Below are 18,426 nucleotides of genomic sequence, written 5' to 3' on the forward strand. Positions count from 1 at the left end.
GGATTGATGCATTGGGTGCTGGGCGGACCCAACGCGCGAACGCTGCGCTTGGGTGGCTCCGTTTGAACAGAGAGTTTAATTGGGATGTGAAATATAGTTGGTAGTAAAGCTTCGGTGGAGAAGAGTGCTGTAAGAGCGTTTGGAAGGTGAATTCGACGAAGGGAGGTTTTTCAAGTTGGCGAGAGAAGAGCGATAATGTGAAATTGATCTAGGAATTGACTTTTTCATGACTAGAGTGTCTAGTTTCCATACAGTAAATATACAGGCTGAACTAGTAGTAACTTGGATTACGTTAATTACCACCTGTCTCCGTCGTTTTTTGAATTAATCTCGTTATCTTATTAATAGAGCAACGATACAGTCGGATCTCATCTATCGAAACAAAATTTTAGTTAGTGTTGGATGAAACGGATCCTAGAAAATTGAGCCAACAGATTGGAATATCAGTTGCTATTATTTATACGAAAGTTGCAGTTAGTGGGAAGAATTATTAAACTGCTATTATGTAGGCGCTAATCATGCGAATTGTCTGTACCTCGGCAGATTCGCGTAAATGTACTTCTATCATAATAGAATAATAGAATACATTTATGGAATCTACAATAGTAGAATAATAATGGAATAATAAAATTCAAATTATACAACCCTAGATTATATAGATCAGAGTTGCGGAAGGACTGCTCGAAAATTTACAGATTTTCTATTGAAAAGGTAGAAAGATCGTCTAAAAACGCGAAAACAAGCTTTCATCTTTCATTCTCTTCAAAATATTCGTTTTAAGATTTCAGTTGACCATCTTTTACTCTTCTCGATATACGCTACAAGATTCTAAAATTTTATCGCCCCTCATAATTACTACATAACCACTACAAACCATGATTTACAATTCATAAATATAGCATTCGTAGTTTCATAACTAATTTAAAGATTACGCTGGTTAAAGGGCATAAGAGCTAAGAACGTAGGTAAAACATGATGAAACTCTACAGCCGAGAAATTTTACGATCCCCAGGAATATTGCAGCGATCGTAAAAGCATCAAAACCCACCACGATGCGCTCGCTTCCATTATGCAACGCGACATTCCATTACACACGCCATGGGGACTTAAAGCTCCGTTTAAAACAGTACAACCCATGTTACTCTGCTGGCCTTGAAACGCCATCCATCTAATCCACGCGACAATCCCCGATACCATTAATCATCCGAATTCGTCCAAGCCACAAGCAATTAAGCTTGCTCGACTTCCATTTCTCTCTAATACTGTACTCTCCCTTCTCCTCGTGCAATCTATTCGACTTCCTCTTAGAACCCCGTTAACGATCGCGGCCAAGGCAGTTTTCGCTATCGATGGCCGGCGTCGTGGCACGGCGCCGTCTAACATTGTACTTAGAGTGGACGCGAATTTGTTTGTATACACGCGACCAATCGATCAAATAAATTTTTACGAACGTGGGTCATTTAGGCGTGGCTCTTTGACTTTGACTAACATCGGTAATGTTAATAGAAATTGCAAGCTCAAAAGCAAGCGAAAAATCGTCGACGATAATCGTTCTCGGTAATCAAGAAAATTCCATTTTATGCCGGTAATGATTATCGGTAACCAAGATTGATTAAAATTTCTTATTAAGAATAATGGTTATTCGTGATCAAAATCACTTAAACCAAGATACTTACACCGTAACTATTTTCATTCGGATTACAGCTGTTAGGATCCCTGATATTCAAAAATTGATAAAATAGTAAAAATCATTTTAGATTTTAATAAACCGAATCATGGCCTAATTAATTTATCTATTTGGTCGTTTACGTGAATTCGCAACCATAGTCTAATCCGATAAGAAGTCGATAAACGCGAATTCCACGGCAAAGGGTCATTTTGCATCCAAGGGAACGGTGTCAAAGCCTATCGCTGGCTGCCGGTTTGCACTTCGTTATATTTCGCCGGGGCGTTGGCTACGCCGCGGACTCAAAGACGACGTAATTGCATCTCGTGCGCAATATACGCTACTTACGTATCTCTTAATTAATTCGTGCCTCCGCCCCGCCCGGTAATTATTTCCATATCGCCAGACACGTACCTCCGTCGACGACTACGGCGAGGACCTCGGCGACGACTACTGTGACGACTACGGTGAGGACCTCGACGACGTCTACCTCGACGTCTACGACAACTATGGTGAGGATGAAGTCGAAAGCGACGCATGGAGAACCACGGACACACGCGTCGAGAATATCGAGCATTTTCAAGCTCAGTCGCCGTATCGCTTCGCTCGTTTCTTTCTTTTTCCCCATCTTCTTCTTCGTTTTTTTTTTTTCTTTATTCATAATTAATTACACGGCAAGAGAGTGAGATTAGTTTGTAGGAGATGGCGAGAAAGAAAGCAATGCTTATCGTCACGAGACGATTACGTTAAGCGTTCTGCTCATAGTTCGTCCGTCGAGTTCGCTAATCGAGAAGATATTATTAGCTTCGCTGATTTCGTTCGTCAATGATGCCCGTTTTTAGAGCTTGCTTAGTGATTCATTTTACGGAAATTGGCTTGAATCGCAGAATGGATTATTTTTTACGGACATGGAATTGGAATTATTGAGCAATCGAGTTGATAACGAAGAAAGATTTCACTCCCTTGAGTATGGTGATTTTCTAACATAGGATGAATGTTTTCTCCTGTAAACTTGCAAACAGTTCTTGAGTATTTTCTTTTTAGAAAAGCTTCTTAGTTCGTAGTTCAGAAGAAATTCAAATTTGCATTTATAGGGTCGAGCAATGAATAATTAATGCGTCAATTTGATACTTCTAATTAGGTGTTAGATATCGAAGGAGGTACTCATCCTTAATTAAGTATGAGGTATTGAAGAATTAATTAACTGTTAATTATAGACTAATTAAATATTTATACATTAATCTTATTCGTTATTATCGTATTATTTTTGTTCGCTTTTTGTTTAATTTTCTTCATATCATTGTGATAAATATTTATCGAATAAATACTTGACGTCGTACGTTATTTCCTATAAATCTGAAAATACGACGAAACGATTTATTACACGTCTATATTTAATTGAATGACTGCCAAGTAGTGTGGAGGAAATATCTCGTAACATACATGCATGCTTTCGTACGTGTATCTCACCCTATATGCTTCCTAACCTTGGCTGCCATCTGTTATCATTCTTCGGAATTGCTAAGTATCTCGAATCTCCCTGCTTTTATTGGATTTTTTATTTTTGAAGAACAAATTCCGAGGATATTTCCAATGGAAAAAGAACGATGCCGATAAAATGATCGAGTGTATCAAACCTATATAAACTATAAATAAAACGCATTTGAACGTCGCCATCGTCGTATTATTTGTTCTATCCTCATTTATTCGTCGAATACAGATACTCGTGCAGATTTTACAATTTCTTATTTACGTAATACATATTGAACATATAACACCATTCATAACCATAAAATTGTACATTCTTCGTACATTGGCAATCGCTTGGAACGGGTTCAATCGAAGAAATAAGAATTCAAGCGTGATCCTACGAGTCTTTTATATCGCAATTAATCGAACTCACGTTACATTCCGCCGACCACACCTTCGATTACTTCGAAGCACGCGGAGGAACCTGCCCACGGTGTACAATGTAATATTTACATTTCGATTAGCCTAACGTCGCGCGTCGTCTTGGAATCGAGTAATCGTGATCGGTATTATCAAATCTTAAGAAAATCGAAAGTGCTTGCTCCCTCCACGGTCAAGGACAAGAACGAGTGGTTTTCTGGGAGCAACTTGCCAAAATTTGTCCGCCTCCACGATTCCTGGCTGATCGACGATCACAGCTATACGTAAATTGTTCCTGAAATACACGACACATTGGGTGAGATTAGACGATCATGGCCAATGACGTTATTCAATCGGCTTGGACGTTATTTGAATAAAATATTTGGAAAATGAGTATTTGATTAAATGTTATTTTGAGGAAACTTTATGTCAGTTTATTTAAATAGAAGGATTTTTTCAAATTATTTCATTATTTATCTATCAAATTATATTTCACTTTAATTGATATTTCGTATTTTTATTTCTGATTCTATTATACCATAATTGTCATTTATATTGCAAAGGTAGATGTGAAATAAAGTGGGAAATCATTTGATCGTAACACAAAATAATATTACTTTCCTTTTGGTTACTAAAAAATTAAAGTTAACATGAAAAGAATTAAAGCGGTTGAAATAATTTTTTCTCGTTTCTCATTTTTATTTCAAATAAAATTTGTACATGCCTATTACTCGATGATCGTTACCTTTCTATCTGCTTGTACGATTCATCGGCCCATCCTGTTGGCAGCGAAAAGGAAACGATAAAGGAAACAATAATCCATAAATTATCGAGATTGAACGAGGTTCGTGTTGGCGATGCAACGTTGCAATCAGCATGAAGGAATAAAAGAATCGCGAATATAATGAGCATCGTCCATGGCTCGCATCCAACAAACGGGACAGTTTAAAGTCTAAACGATGCACTGTTATGTGTTTGATACCAAGTTCGATAGGTACGACGCGACGATCGAATAGCTTGAATTTATCTAACTTGTTCGTTCTCAATCACTCTATATGGTATATAAATTCGTAGTTTTTGATTCGTCCTTTTATTTATGGCCTCTTTAGTTCTCTTTGGATCACCTTAATACTGTTCGTGATATTTATCATGCATAGAGTGTGTTTCTTTATGGCGAGTCGTTTGGTGGAAATATTCTCAAAAACGGGGTTAGGTTGGCTTCATTTATCAGCTTATATTTATATCGTAATTCTATGCGTTCAATATTTATGTACTCGTTCTCGGCATTATATAAAATAGATATAGATATTACATCTTGGAATATGATAAAACAATTTATCTCGAGTTATCGCAAGATCTAATCTATATCTGCCAATAGGCATGTTCAAAAAGTATTTCATTCGTTGTTTCATCTTCCGTTCAGAGGAATATCAAATTCTTTGTATCGTGCTATGTTCCAGAAATCATTACGTTTCAGACAAAACTACCTCCACAGCCAAACGAACATGTGTCTTGAATTAGAACAAGATCTACGCTATGTCTTTCAGCAATCTCTTCAAATAATATTTCATTCGTCTCTATGGTATATATTTCGTTTTTCTTTCAAAGTAACCAAATTCATTTGATTTTTCTGCAACATTTATCAGTCGTACTCGATCTCTCCATCCTCGAATCGGTTTATTTTCATTTAAAGCAAGATCTACTCTATGTCTTTCAGTGGCTATCTTCAAAGAAATATCTCGTTTTATCCTCTTCTCAAAGTCCTGAAATTCATTTCAAAACATATTCTACCACCATCAGTGTACGACCACCGATTGCAAATCGAGTATCACAACAAGAACACAACTTTTCCTGCTTCGAATGTCCGACTGCGTAACCAGATACACGACGCATAAACCGTTGCCAAACCAGGACACGATGTACGGTATCACATCCCATCCGCAATCCCATCGATTCGACAGCCCCCACCCACCTCCGTGTCACGCGAAAGCGAAATCAAACATCGATCCTCAATTACTAGCGGATCTGTTGCCGCTCTCCATGGAACCTCGTCGTGCGTTGTCCGTCCTCAGGATCACTCCCTGGGCGATTCCATATTGTTCAAATGGATCCTTCCTATAGATCATCGTTTCCTCCTTATGAATCTTATTTTTTGGAGGCGTAGATGTTCTCGCGGGTGTGGTAGTTGGACTATCTTTCGGTGTCAGGGTCTTACTCGGCGTGGAAGATGGACTGTTTTTCGGCGAGTTTCGCAAATTCGACGTGGAACCTGTCACGGTATTATTGTTGTCCCCCGCGGCGACTGCGTTGATCCCTTGTAGCGCGTTGAAGCTCTGCATGACCAAATGAGATGCAACAGACATAGTGAGAGGGTTGGCGGATTGCGACACAAGGGGAACCGGCCCAGATTTCTCGTTTCTGGCCGCTGTCAGATTACTCGATTGATTCTCCACTCGAGCCGCTGCCATAGGCAGCATTACCATCGGTGCATTCTCTACTCGAGACATTGATTGCGCCGGGGATCGATGCTCCGCTCTCGGGGTCGAGCTCTCGCCCCGAGCCATCGACGATTGGCCGTTCGCTACCGGTACACTTGACCTCTCCATCGGTCGACCGATCGCCATGTTGGATCTGTCTGGCTGCGTCGAACCAACCAATACAGTGGCCGATTGCGTTCTTCTCGCAGACTCTGCTTCGTTTCCGTTCGACACCGGCGAGGCCGGAAACGGGGCGGTTTGCGAACGATGCCTCCTAGCAGGGATCTGCGGGCTTCTCGGCAAACTTCCATTACCGACCATGTCTACCCGCGAGGTTCGATCCTGGAAATCTTGCGAAGGCTTTGCCAGTTCGGGAGTTCCCTCGGGTAAATTAGATTTGAACCCATTGCCACTCCTCGTTGCAAGAGTCTCGTCTTGAGAGGCGTTCAAATTGCTCACTGGTGAATTATTAATTTGTTCGTTCGCCAGTGGCTTCTGATCCTCCATGTTGGATTCGGTTTTCAGAGGTAACGCGAGAGGAAGTATCGCGTTGCCGTTTATTCCATTGGCATGGACCGCGAGGTTAGGATCGCCGTTGGGGAAACTGGCGAATCGGGCGATGGTTTCTCGTTCCTCGGCTACTTGAGGTGCAAACGGAATCTTCCTTTCGGTTGGCTGTCTTTTGATAGGCTGTCTCTTTCTAGCTGACGATGCATGCGTTCTATTTCTATGTTTCTTGGGTTCGTTCTTCACCACTGGACGAGTCTCCGGAAAGTGTCTGCCTTTCATCGAGCTCGGTTCTTCGTCTTCGTCCTCGTAGATACGAATGTCCTCGTTTAGATCCGACTCGTCTTCCTCGTACTCTTCGACTATAGCGCTCGCTTGAATCCATTCTCTGATTCGGTCCTTCTTCCTAGCTCTGTCCACCGTGGTCTCGATCCCGTACGTGGTCAGAGTGTGAAGCAGTTGATTCTTTTCCTCGAGAGAGCTGTGGAAGCTGTACATGGACGGGCAGAGCTCGTCCCTCTCGTCGGCGCCACCTGTACAAACGTCGAATCAACGAGGTGGATAGGAAAACGAGAGGAAGAGAAGGTCTTTAATTCGGATCGATCGTTACCGTTCATAGCCTTCTCCGCGCCGAGTTTCGCTAACCACCTGTCCTCCAGGTATTTGTTTATCTCCAACACGCTAACGGGACGCTTCTCGGCTTTAGGGTCCAGTAATCGTTTGAACATCCTTCGTAACAGTGAGAAGAATCGATGAAAAGAAATTAGGAGTTTGATAGATGAGTAAAACAAGTTTTAGAATAAAGTGACGAGGGTAGATCGGTGGACAAAAGAAAATTTGAAACTGACATTTGTATTGTATATTACGAACATGCCCGAGTATCGTGCAGGGACAAAAAGCGAGAGTCTAACTTCTGTGAGAATCATTTTAATAGAATATATAACGAGTTTTGTAAATTCTGTAGATTGTAATTTGGTCTACGAATAAGATTCCGTCATATCGCTACGTTTAATGATTCCGTTCACTCAGAGACAATAAACCATTTAACTCGGGGGTTGCTGGCTTGCTTTCAGTCGTACTCGTGCTTGTTTCGAAAACAAACCAAAGCTAAAATGGAAACATTTCTCGGTATTACTCTTTGCGCGACCTTAGAATATAATCCGTTGTACAGTGAATCCTGTTGCTTGTTTTAACGCGCTGAATCGATCCTGAAAACGCCACCCTTTTTATGAACTCTCCTCCCTACGTGTTTAACGAACGATTTCGGTGTACAGCAATTTATACTTTTCTTCCTATACTCCCTGTAGTCGGGTTACTATATATATCGGACTGAACTTTCTATTCGTTAAAATTGAAATCGTACCATGTAGATGCGAGTAGAATTTCTCGACGTAGGAATAATTCCTTATTGAACTAAAAAGCTCGAAATTTCGACACTTTTAAGATTATTTCATAAAAATTTCTTATGAAAATAGAAGTTTATCGGTTCCATTATGTTATTAAAATTGTTCGATTATTCGATCATTTAATTTAAATTATTTAATTACTTAATTAAACGTCTTGCGTTAATTTTTGACAGATATCAAATGTTTGAAAGCAATTAAATTGTTAGATAAAAATCTTCAAATATGATTAAACGTATGCCGGCGCCTGGTTCTCTCGAAGAAACTGACCTTTGCGCTCGTGAGCTGATCAGCTGAAATAATTTCGGTTTCTTGGCTATGTTGAGCGTCGCGTTGTGCCAGTTTTGATATCTGGTGTAGCGCGGGTCGTCCAACGCCGCCTTCTGCCACGGTAAGCATCCAGTCAGACAGACAAATAGGACAATGCCGAACTGCCAGACATCGTGCGACGTGAGAGCTCTGAAAACGTCAAACGTAAATAAGCTGCACGCGTACGCCTGCATATTTTCTCATTCATGATCACGATTTTAACGAGCTCCAACGATCAAACATTTCCTTACTAAAATTCAATGCGAAACTATCCGATAGAACGTTTATAAATTTTTAATAAAACAGATAAATCATGCGGAAGATTAATGGCTTGGAAATTGTTATAAAATATTATACAAATATATTTTTGAATTAGGTTTGGAAGAGCTATAAATTTTCTCTTGTCAACGATATAAAATGAACGAAACCCTGTTATTGATATCATAAAATGTAACACGCCTACGCGGTATAACGATTCATTCATCATCTTCACAAACAATAAAAAGATGTTGCAAAAAGAATAAAAGTCACATACAAAATACGCTTTCCGCATTGTCGATCGATCAAACGTTTAAACAAAACAGAACAGATTACGTCAACAACGAGATCATGTTCTCCCGTATAAATGTTAACCCAAATATTTCTTCTGGCCACTATTCTCGAATCAATTTCAATACACTACTTCCCAAAAGGTGTTCATCGTTTGAGCACGTTGTTAAATCGAAGGTTTAACGTCGACTAGATTTAATATCTATTCCATCTTGCTTTTATCATAAATTCAATCCTTAATTGAATCCTAATTTAATTCGTCAATAGGTATTACGTTTATACTATCATGGGTGTAATTTTATAACAGTATTTGGTTTCTGTTCCATACGTGTTTCTGTTCTAAAAGTAGAACAATTATTGTTTGCATAGAAAATTTATGGTAATCCCAAAAATTAAAAATAACCGCGATAATTGCTAATAATGGTCAATCGTATAATTACTTGTACGTCTCGTCAGTGTCGATCTGCAATACCTCGGGTGGCGAGTATGGCAGCCACTCGTTGTGCCGACGCACCACCGTGTTCACCCTTCTGGTCTCACCGAAGTCGCACAGTTTGATCCGCGAGAAATCGCTTCTGAACACGAGAATATTGTCGAGCTTGATGTCGCGGTGCACCAACTCGCGACTGTGAATATGATGAACCGCTGCAGCCAATTGTCTGACTACCCTTTTTGCGTGAAGCTCGCCGAGCCCAGTCTCCGTTACGTTGGACGTTAAATCTCCTGAAATGATGGGTCGTATACGGTGTAATATCGTAACTTTTATGGGAAATGTAGAGATATCAAGCTTTTTTATTGTACGAAAATTGATGTCTCTTATTCGAGTATTTTAAATTTGTATAACTCGAAATATCGGAAAAACTTGAGCAAAGAGGCTTATTTCGAAAATGGAATCAAAGGAGAAGGAAAACAAGAATCCTGAAGAAACAAAGTACTGCTTGCAGCAAAACAATTTCCACAGCCATGTCTTTCTCCAATGATCGAGGTTAGGTTGGGGTTAGATTGGTTGGGTTGGTTGGGTTGGTTAGGTTGATTGGTAGATGGTTCCAAATTTCTGCAGAATATGGTAAACAATTTGCAGCCAGTATTAACGATAGAACTCCTATACTCTGTGTGGAATAGGTAGTATGCATCAGCAGCGGTTACTCAGCAAACAGCAAATTAAAATTTCAAAGAGCACCAATTTATCATCTCGACGTTTCTGCTGGCCTTTATTCCCTTTTTTCCTGCATCTATCGAGATTCCTCCGCATCAAATATTCCATTATCCCACACATCTGAGCTCCCACAGCCCCCGAGAACAACATTTTTAAGGCGTTAATCATACATGCATGGCGCAATGGCCATCCCACACCGTTATAAATCCACATTCGTAAAGTCGTCAAAAACTATTAGGTAGAAGCTATACACGGCTAGACATTTGATGCCGTCCCTCGTTTAAGAGTTTTAATGGAAAAGTGAGCCAAATTTATTTCTTCCATTCCAACTATACCTTTCATAAATGAATGTTGTTCTTGAAGGATGGATCATTGTTATTACGAACGTCGAATATTTTATTTTATGGCAATAAACGGAGCAAAGAGCCGAGTGAAAATGTGAAACAATTTTACTTCTCGTTGGATAATTAAATTTGCGTAAGAAACGTATAGATGACACGTAGATTTTAATATATATATATATATATATGAATTAGAATTGACCTAACCTTCCTCACCCAAAGATTTATAACAGAATATTAAAAATATTTGCTCAGTGGAAAGAATTCATATCTGGAAGCATAAAAATTTTTCTTGTAAAATTTCTCACAATATTTTCAAATTACACATTTTTTTTACTGCTTTATCGTTTTTATCATTTTTCCTCGAAATTCCTTAAGCGTAGAGAAATCTTGGAAAGCACGATGCAAGTCGATCGATAAACGACATTCACGTGCATGGCATAAAAGGGACACTCACCGAGAGGAGCGTACTCCTGACTGAAAACGTAGAAGCCAGCGGTCTCGAAGGCCACATCGTAGGTGGTGATGATGTTCCTGTGCGCGGCCAGGTGCAGTCCATAATGGAACTCGCGAAAGAAGTCCGAGATGCCGGTGTATGCCTTTGGCAGCGCCTTCAGTACCATTTCGGTCTGGGTGCTTCGGTGCTCGGTTAGCAGGATCTTGCCGAACCATCCTTCTCCAACAATTTGTAGAATATCGAACTCGTCGATCAAATTCACCTGTTCGGCAAAAATTCATCAAATTCAGGTGTTGTTGCTTCGAACGAGAGATGGGTGAAAGACGAATTTTATGAAGACGTAGAACAGCTACTGTTTTTGGTACAGGCGCTGCTAACGAAAATATTATCGATCAATGTTAAAATGCTATCCATAGCTCGATATGTGGAGAGCATTGTTAAGATATCGTAACCTTGCCATGATCCTTGAATTTCTATTTCAAGTTTCCTCTCATCTTGGCAAATCTTTAACCAGATGTTTAATATAAGGTGTAATTGATTTGATAATTACCTGGTAATTAATTGATTCGTTGAAACACGAGATATTTGCAAGCAAAGAATTATATTGTACAATAGGACATTTATTAATAATGGGCTAGCAGCGTCTCTAGCTTTGCGTCGATTTTCTTCGAGTCGGTCGGAATTAAAGAGGAACGCGGGAGAAGTCTATTTCTATTTCGGAACGCGACTTGATTCTGCTATAAGATCGATGGATATCGTTTTCGAACGTCGGAAGATACCTCTTGGAAGTAGAGGATTCCTTTTACACTGACCAGAAACTGCTCGTGGATCCATGAAGTTGCATAATTTAGTGCGATACGTTGTGAACGTCTAACTACGGGAAGTCGTAGTGCAGTCGTAAATTACTAAAACTAAAGTCACTGATAAGGATTAGATTGGATGAATGATTTTCTTTTCTTTATTTATTGCCAGTAATATTTTTGTGGAAAAAATTTCAACAGCGATGTAGAATTTAGATCGTAGATTATGAAATCTATATATATATATATATATATTTTTCTTTTAAAACGATTGTTACATTTACAATTTCATTGTAATATAGAGTTAAATAATTTTTCTTCGTATATGTATTTTAGCGATTACTCGACATTTTTCAGTTTTGGAGCAAATATAATAATATTTGAAGATTTTTATTCAGGTATGTATCTGTTTGCATATACGTTATACACACGTACATTCATAAAATATCTTCATTCGAAAACTAGCCTTTGTTTGAAACTTATTTCTTTAAAACGAACACATCATCTGTCATCGTCTACTATTTCCACGTTACAAAACCCGAGAAGCTACAAGAAACTGAGCTAACGTCGTAATTCTCGTGAACTCAAACTCCGTATAACTTACACGAAACGTGTTCCAAAAACCTAAAAAGAAGTTGTCTCATTCACGGCGACACATATTCACCCGGTAACTTTAGAGGCAAGCGCCAACAGAGTCATAGACTTTGCCACGATGCAGTGTCGTCGGTGTTTGGTGGATACTCCGATTTTCCAAAGTTAGAGAAAGACCCTGGCAGAAATACGATTTGCCACAAACCTCCGTAACAATGAAAACGGTGTCGGTTTATTACTCTCGAGCAGCCGCAGACAGGCTGTTCGCAAGACTCGTCGAGGTGTTAAAGGTTACAATCGCGTCGCGCACTGTCATAAAGTGGGCATTGAGCGAGAAAGTTGGTTTAGTGCCAGAAAACGGATGAGTCCGCGTTTGCTTCGTTTCGAGGTTCACTACCTTGCATAAATATTTCGACAATAAATATTTTATGATTGAAGTTATCGCAGATGTTTAAACACAGTGGCTCGCGTAATTGAATACCCATTATGAATATATTATGAAACATTTTACATAACGAAATTATTTATGAATATATTTTGTATAGGGGGGGGGGTGTATGGAATATTTTGAAATTTCATTATGATCTAAATCTCAATTAGTATAAATAAAAGAACAAGAACGTCGAAGCTGGATGAGCATTGGTTCTCCGGAGACATCTAACTCGAGTGACTTTAATTGTATCTGATCGATCTATCTATCTTAGAAACGTGTCCTTCTAACTACATTCGAAAAGTTTCATAACGCATAAATATCGAACTGTTGAGTGACGTGGCCATATATATTCTTTCTTATAGTTTAAATTTAACGGAACGTCTGGTCCCAGACAAGACAGGGAAAAAAGAATTCGCGGCAAAGAGACGTTCTTCCATCTTTGAAAATATGTTAAAAGTTGCGCCAGGTGTCCAAATACTTTTACACGGTTGTATAAATGTTGCGCATGCAAGCTACTATTTCTGGATCTCGACAAACAATGAATGAGTGGGAACGCGTGAGTTATGATTGTTAATGCCACTTAATCTCGATGATCTTTTTGACCTATCGAACGATTTGTTGGCGTTATTTGAGGTTATGATCGCAGCTGTTGTTTTGGAGCCTGTTCGTTCCATTCGTGACTCATCGGCAGGCGAAGATCGTGGCTAAGAATGTTCGCTTTTGTTTGATGTTCGGTTAAGGAAAAACGTCAAAGAGTTTTCTTGCGTTGGTCCATAAGTAGAGTCGAATGCCAACTTCTTTATTTAGGTGTTTTATAGGAGAAATAAAAGTCAGAGGAACGAAAGCTTTGTCGATGGATTGTATCGAGCTTTTTGTCCCTCTTATTTCGAGCCTCTTATTTTCAGCTGCTATTGGGATATATCGAGTCGATGTGTTATAAAGAGCATTTGTGAATGTATGGAGTTTATTGATATTACGGAACATGTAGGAAATATGCAGAATATATACAATCTATAACGTTTTTATCTTATTGAAAGTCCAAGATTGGACTTGCCAAAAGCATCTGCGCGTTTTCGATAATTCTATAATAGTTCTAACGTTTAAATACATCGGTCAATTTCTTAATTAGATGCAAATTTTTAGTAGATATTCGAGAACTGAAGAATTTATCTCGAACATTATGTGCAACATTTCAAAGTAAGCAAAAGCACTTGCATCGAGTTGTAACATGCAATTTCACTGTATAAATTCCCTCATAAATTCCATCAGTTTTCATTTCTGAAAAATGTTATTACCCTTGTAGATTATTTTAAAACAGAGAGTATTTCCTTCATATATGATTTTAATTTTTTAACTTCAACGAATATGATTTGATTTCAATTTGAATGGAATATGCCGTATATTACGATCTAATAATAAAAGTAATTTCCGTGATCTCCGCGATAAATATTATAAAATCGGAGACAAGAGATTAATAATTAAATTCGATTGCAATATACGGGCAATCAGAGAAAAGTCGGTAAAAGCTCGAGTAATCGGTTCATCCATGGCACTCTAAATTTACGTTCGTCGTGTCCATCCTTCCCTTTCGATTAGACCAACAGCTTCATTCAATCTGGTCGATCGAAAAATCATATTACCTGAAAAGAGTATCAAAAGGGCTTGTGGACCGATCGCAACGAACGCGCAAACGAAGGAAAGAGGGGAAAAAAGGGTAAAAAAGGGGTTGCTCGTATCACGAGGAAGATTTGATTCGCCAATCGAGTTACCTTCTCCAGCTCGAACTCTCGTATCCTGTGAATGGATCCGCCAATGGCCTTCTTCATTAAGCTCATTCTGACGGACGGTCGTCAATCGTGCGCCACGAACTCGAATTCGAGCCAAAAGTTGCGTTTAACTGTCCGCTGTGGTCGACGCAGATATCGCGAGGTTTACATTCTCTCGTCTCACGCTGAACACTCCTTTTTGTCACATGTTGGTCTGTTGGTCTTGGCCTTTACGTCGATCAATCTTCGATCCTGTCGCGAAGTCGATGGATCTTACGACTGAAACGATTGAAATTGAAGGTTGCGTTGTTTATTTGGTAATGGATGGTTCTTTCGTTGTCGACGACTAGATTGATAGAAATCGTGGAGTTCGAATGGTAGATATGGCGCTAATATTCCGATATACCGTTGACTTCGACGATAATTATTCTATTTAAATTTGTACAGGAATAATTAAATGAGTATAATTTAGGCGCGTCAAGATGGCTCGGATTAATCTTACGCGTCGTTCTATAACAAAACGAGAAGGATCACGTGGATATGAAGTATCGCTACTTCAACAACGCGATAAAAATCACGATGAATGGTTTTTACGAGCGTTGTGTTTTAAAACACTTGATGCAGTGGTTTGTTGCATACTTCACATTCGGTTTTTATTTTTTCTATTTTTTTAGCCGCAAGCTCTCAATCATGTCCAGTGATGGATGGGCGAGACGTGTATTGGTTACTCGAATTGTACCAGGGAGGATTGCGTTTTCACCTCGTATTGTGAACGTGTGTAGGCTGATTATGTATTGGGGAAGGGTCATCACAGCCATAAATTCAAGTAAAAGTATAGAACTAGCGGGAAGGGTGTATAACGTGAGAATAGAAAATTATGATGTAGGATTCGTCGAAACTGATTTAACATTTCGTTTAAAAATTTCGTAGAAAAATTTTGTACGAGGTTTTGTTCCAATTATATCTTTACCAATATGCAGATATAAAGGTATGTGTGTATATGTATATGTACATATATTACGAGATCGTGATTATTATTTCTTCGTTATTTACTTGAAATTCCGTAAATCGCATATTATTCAAAGTATCTATAATACGAGTTTACACATTGCAATATGATTATTTCGCCACATCGCCAATTGGCGTGGCCGCTCGTTAAAGCGTTAATTTAGAATTGTAAATGACGTCACATGATACTGTAACTATTTACATCGTTCGCAAATTTCTGAAAGAAAGTTGCAAATTCCCGAGACATTTATCACATTGCCTTCGTCGTACAACAAAGAAAATCAAGCAAACAGGATTACAATTCTCATTTGCCACGATACTTTAAAGAAGTTGCAATAATTTGTCCGATTAGCTCCTATTAGCTTCGCGAACGTTACGCAAACGGCTTCGAATTAGAAGCTCCATACAGTCTAGCGGCATTTTGTAACAACAAGATCCTGTTGAGAATTAAATCGTGGGCCAAAGTGCTGGCGAAGTGGTAGGGGAAAGTTTGCCAAAAGCCACTTAAACCGCGATCACGTGCTTCCGCGTAGCCGCAAAGCGAAAGCGCAAGTTTTAGATAATGCGCCCTTTGTGCGGCCGTGCAGGGTAACGACGCGTTTTCACGGAGTTACAAAGCTCGTAAGTGGCACGGCCTCCTCATGAATGAGAAGAGAAAGAGAAACGGCGATGCAGAAACAGAGAGGGAAAGAAAAATGCGGACGGAGTAAAAAAAAGTTTGGTGAATGACGCCTTGCGTTGGGGAAGGTTCGCCTGCCACTTCGTCTCGAAGGAAAAAGATATGTACTTACTCTGAACGCGGGCGTATCGCGTTCAGAAATCGTGAAAAGAATCGAGCTCGCGTCGTTTGATGTTCAGCTACTTCCGATGGAGAACGCGTTTTCGCGATACAGGAGCGGCGTATTCAGACCATGAAACATTCATGCCGACGCGGAGATGAGAAAAAAAAAGGTATCGATGCGGCAGAGAAAAATAACGCGGGGCGAAGCAGAGCGTCAAAGGACGTGAAAATGCGACTCGGAGGTAGACGATACCGCGCGAAGAGATATTAGACGAATCAAACTTGATTCTGGCTACCTTTCACTGGGTCCAGCGACTTTTAGTGAAATTGGAAATATCAGGTAGCGTAGCGAAATTTGAAAAAGTTCGTAGGCGATGTGTTTTGAATCTTTCTGTCCACCGATTTCGGATTTTCTTCGTTGTTTGTCCGAATTATCTTTGTCGGATTGTCCTAATTTAATTAATCATCTTTCAGTTTTGAAAGGAATACAAGCTTTCTAATCAACTTAATATTTGGAAAAAATTAAATTAATTAATCGATAAATGACGATCAGCATAATTTAGACGAGATTTTCACGTTGAAAGAAAAATTAAGGAAGGGAAGAACGGAAGTGTTCGGAAAAGATCGTTGTTAGAGCAAAGTACACGTGCCTAGGACAGAAATAACGTCTCAGATTCCAGGCTATAATTCATAGGTGTATATTATTCGCTCGAATAAGTTATTCCTGTTTATAATTTCATGCAGGTAAGGGATATTTCTTCTTTAACGAAGGATTTAAGATCTTGTATTTGTATCGTTGCGCAAGTTGAAACATAACGAACCGCCGCAAATCTCCGATACACACGGGATCTCTCGTCTTCGGCCAAATTACGTTAACTATATCGGCCGTATATTCACCGGATATAAAACTCTTTCGCTAGCATCTACGTCGATTCTATTTGTTATTAAGTGTAAACAATCGTCAGTTAAAAATGACAACTGTATACGTATGTGGGGAGGAGATAAGTTTATGAGATTGGTTATCTTAATAAATGTCGGAACAAAGTAATTAGAACAAGGAAGGAAACCGCTTGTCAATGTAATTTATAATGAAATACAATTTATATCTGCGATACGAAACAGATTAATAATTCAATAATTTTCCTTAATTTTCTGATAATTTACTAATTTCTTATCTTTTAGTATAAATATAATCGTTTTTCATTAATATTAGAAATAGATTCGAATACTTAACCCCATACCTAAGAAATGCCAAGAGATCCAGGTAGAGGAAAAACACCAAAAAGTCCAAGTAGAAGAAAATACAAGACTGTCCAGGTAGAAGAAAATATCAAACGACGAGTAACCTTCGACAAAAGATTCAAGTGGCGCCTAAGCAATCACTTCTCCGCCTCTTATCGCACTTTTCCCGAGCATAGCTCGGTTATCACTTTCCCCGACCGAATAATATGCTTCACCAAATGCTTCTTTCCCAACTTTCGACCACACGCTCGCCCTTATTCGCACTCATTCGTGCTCATTCGCACTCATTCGCATTCATTCGCATTTTTGGCACTTCGTTCCAAGAATTCGCTCAGCCAACCCGGGCTACAATTAATCCGTGAAAATGTCACCAGCACCACTACCACGCACTTATTTCTTCGCGATCAACTTCATAATGTGCTGAAATCTCATCGAAACAACCCGGAAACTTTTGTCTCTTTTGAAACACGAAACTCGAGTTCGGTTCTTTCCGCTGCTCTAACCGTAAACGTGCCTGCCGAGATTCGTGATTTTACAGCGACTCCCGTGTACGCTGCACTCTTCGACTGTCTGCAGTATTTATAAAACACCGACCGGAAAGCACGACTGGCGAGCTGATTTTGGCGCCGAGCCGGCTTGGCCGTGCCGCCTAACGCCTCGACGCGGACGTCGTCTTCGTGGATCACGATCTTCATCGTCGAACGGCCGAAGAATCCTCAATTTTCAGCGAAATTTACTCGTTCGCGCGATTTATTTCCAAATTGATTCACGACTGTTCACCGACCATCGTTAATTTTCCGATCTCTGCGTGTAACCACGTGCTAGAGGTAGCTGAACGCATAATCGCAGTCCCGGGAAAATTGATGCGTCTGCGTCGCGGCACGTCGAGCTTTCTGTGAGCTTTATGGGAACGCTGACTAATTGGGCAGTTATTTCCACGTGTGGAAACACCTCCCTCGGGGAAAAGTGGAACAACGGTAGAGATGCTTCGCGAGAAATCTGCCAAACCTTGTTTTGAGTGAGATGAACGCATTTGTTTCAATTGCATCG

At 39.6% G+C, this 18,426-nt stretch overlaps 1 protein-coding gene across 2 annotated transcripts; it reads right to left on the minus strand.

The window, feature by feature from the left end:
* Nucleotides 1–3,342: 3,342 nt before the first annotated feature.
* LOC100651289 lies at nt 3,343–17,990 on the minus strand. 2 transcript variants are annotated; one of them, XR_007225386.1, is made up of 8 exons: nt 17,376–17,990; nt 14,349–14,624; nt 10,756–11,017; nt 9,242–9,524; nt 8,214–8,402; nt 7,151–7,269; nt 4,302–7,073; nt 3,343–3,851 (listed from the first exon to the last, which is right to left on the minus strand). XR_007225386.1 is itself a non-coding variant. In XM_048409173.1 (7 exons), the coding sequence occupies exons 2-7, from the start codon at nt 14,412–14,414 to the stop codon at nt 5,566–5,568; spliced, it is 2,427 nt and encodes an 808-aa protein (XP_048265130.1). In that variant the 5' UTR covers nt 14,415–14,624; nt 17,376–17,990; the 3' UTR covers nt 4,232–5,565. The 2 variants fall into 2 exon arrangements, 1 of the variants encoding a protein (XP_048265130.1); XM_048409173.1 differs by lacking the exon at nt 3,343–3,851 and having other exon boundaries at nt 4,232–7,073.
* Nucleotides 17,991–18,426: the final 436 nt, after the last annotated feature.

Source organism: Bombus terrestris, chromosome 10 (assembly GCF_910591885.1).
Source record: "Bombus terrestris chromosome 10, iyBomTerr1.2, whole genome shotgun sequence".
NCBI classification, from domain to species: Eukaryota; Metazoa; Arthropoda; class Insecta; order Hymenoptera; family Apidae; genus Bombus; species Bombus terrestris.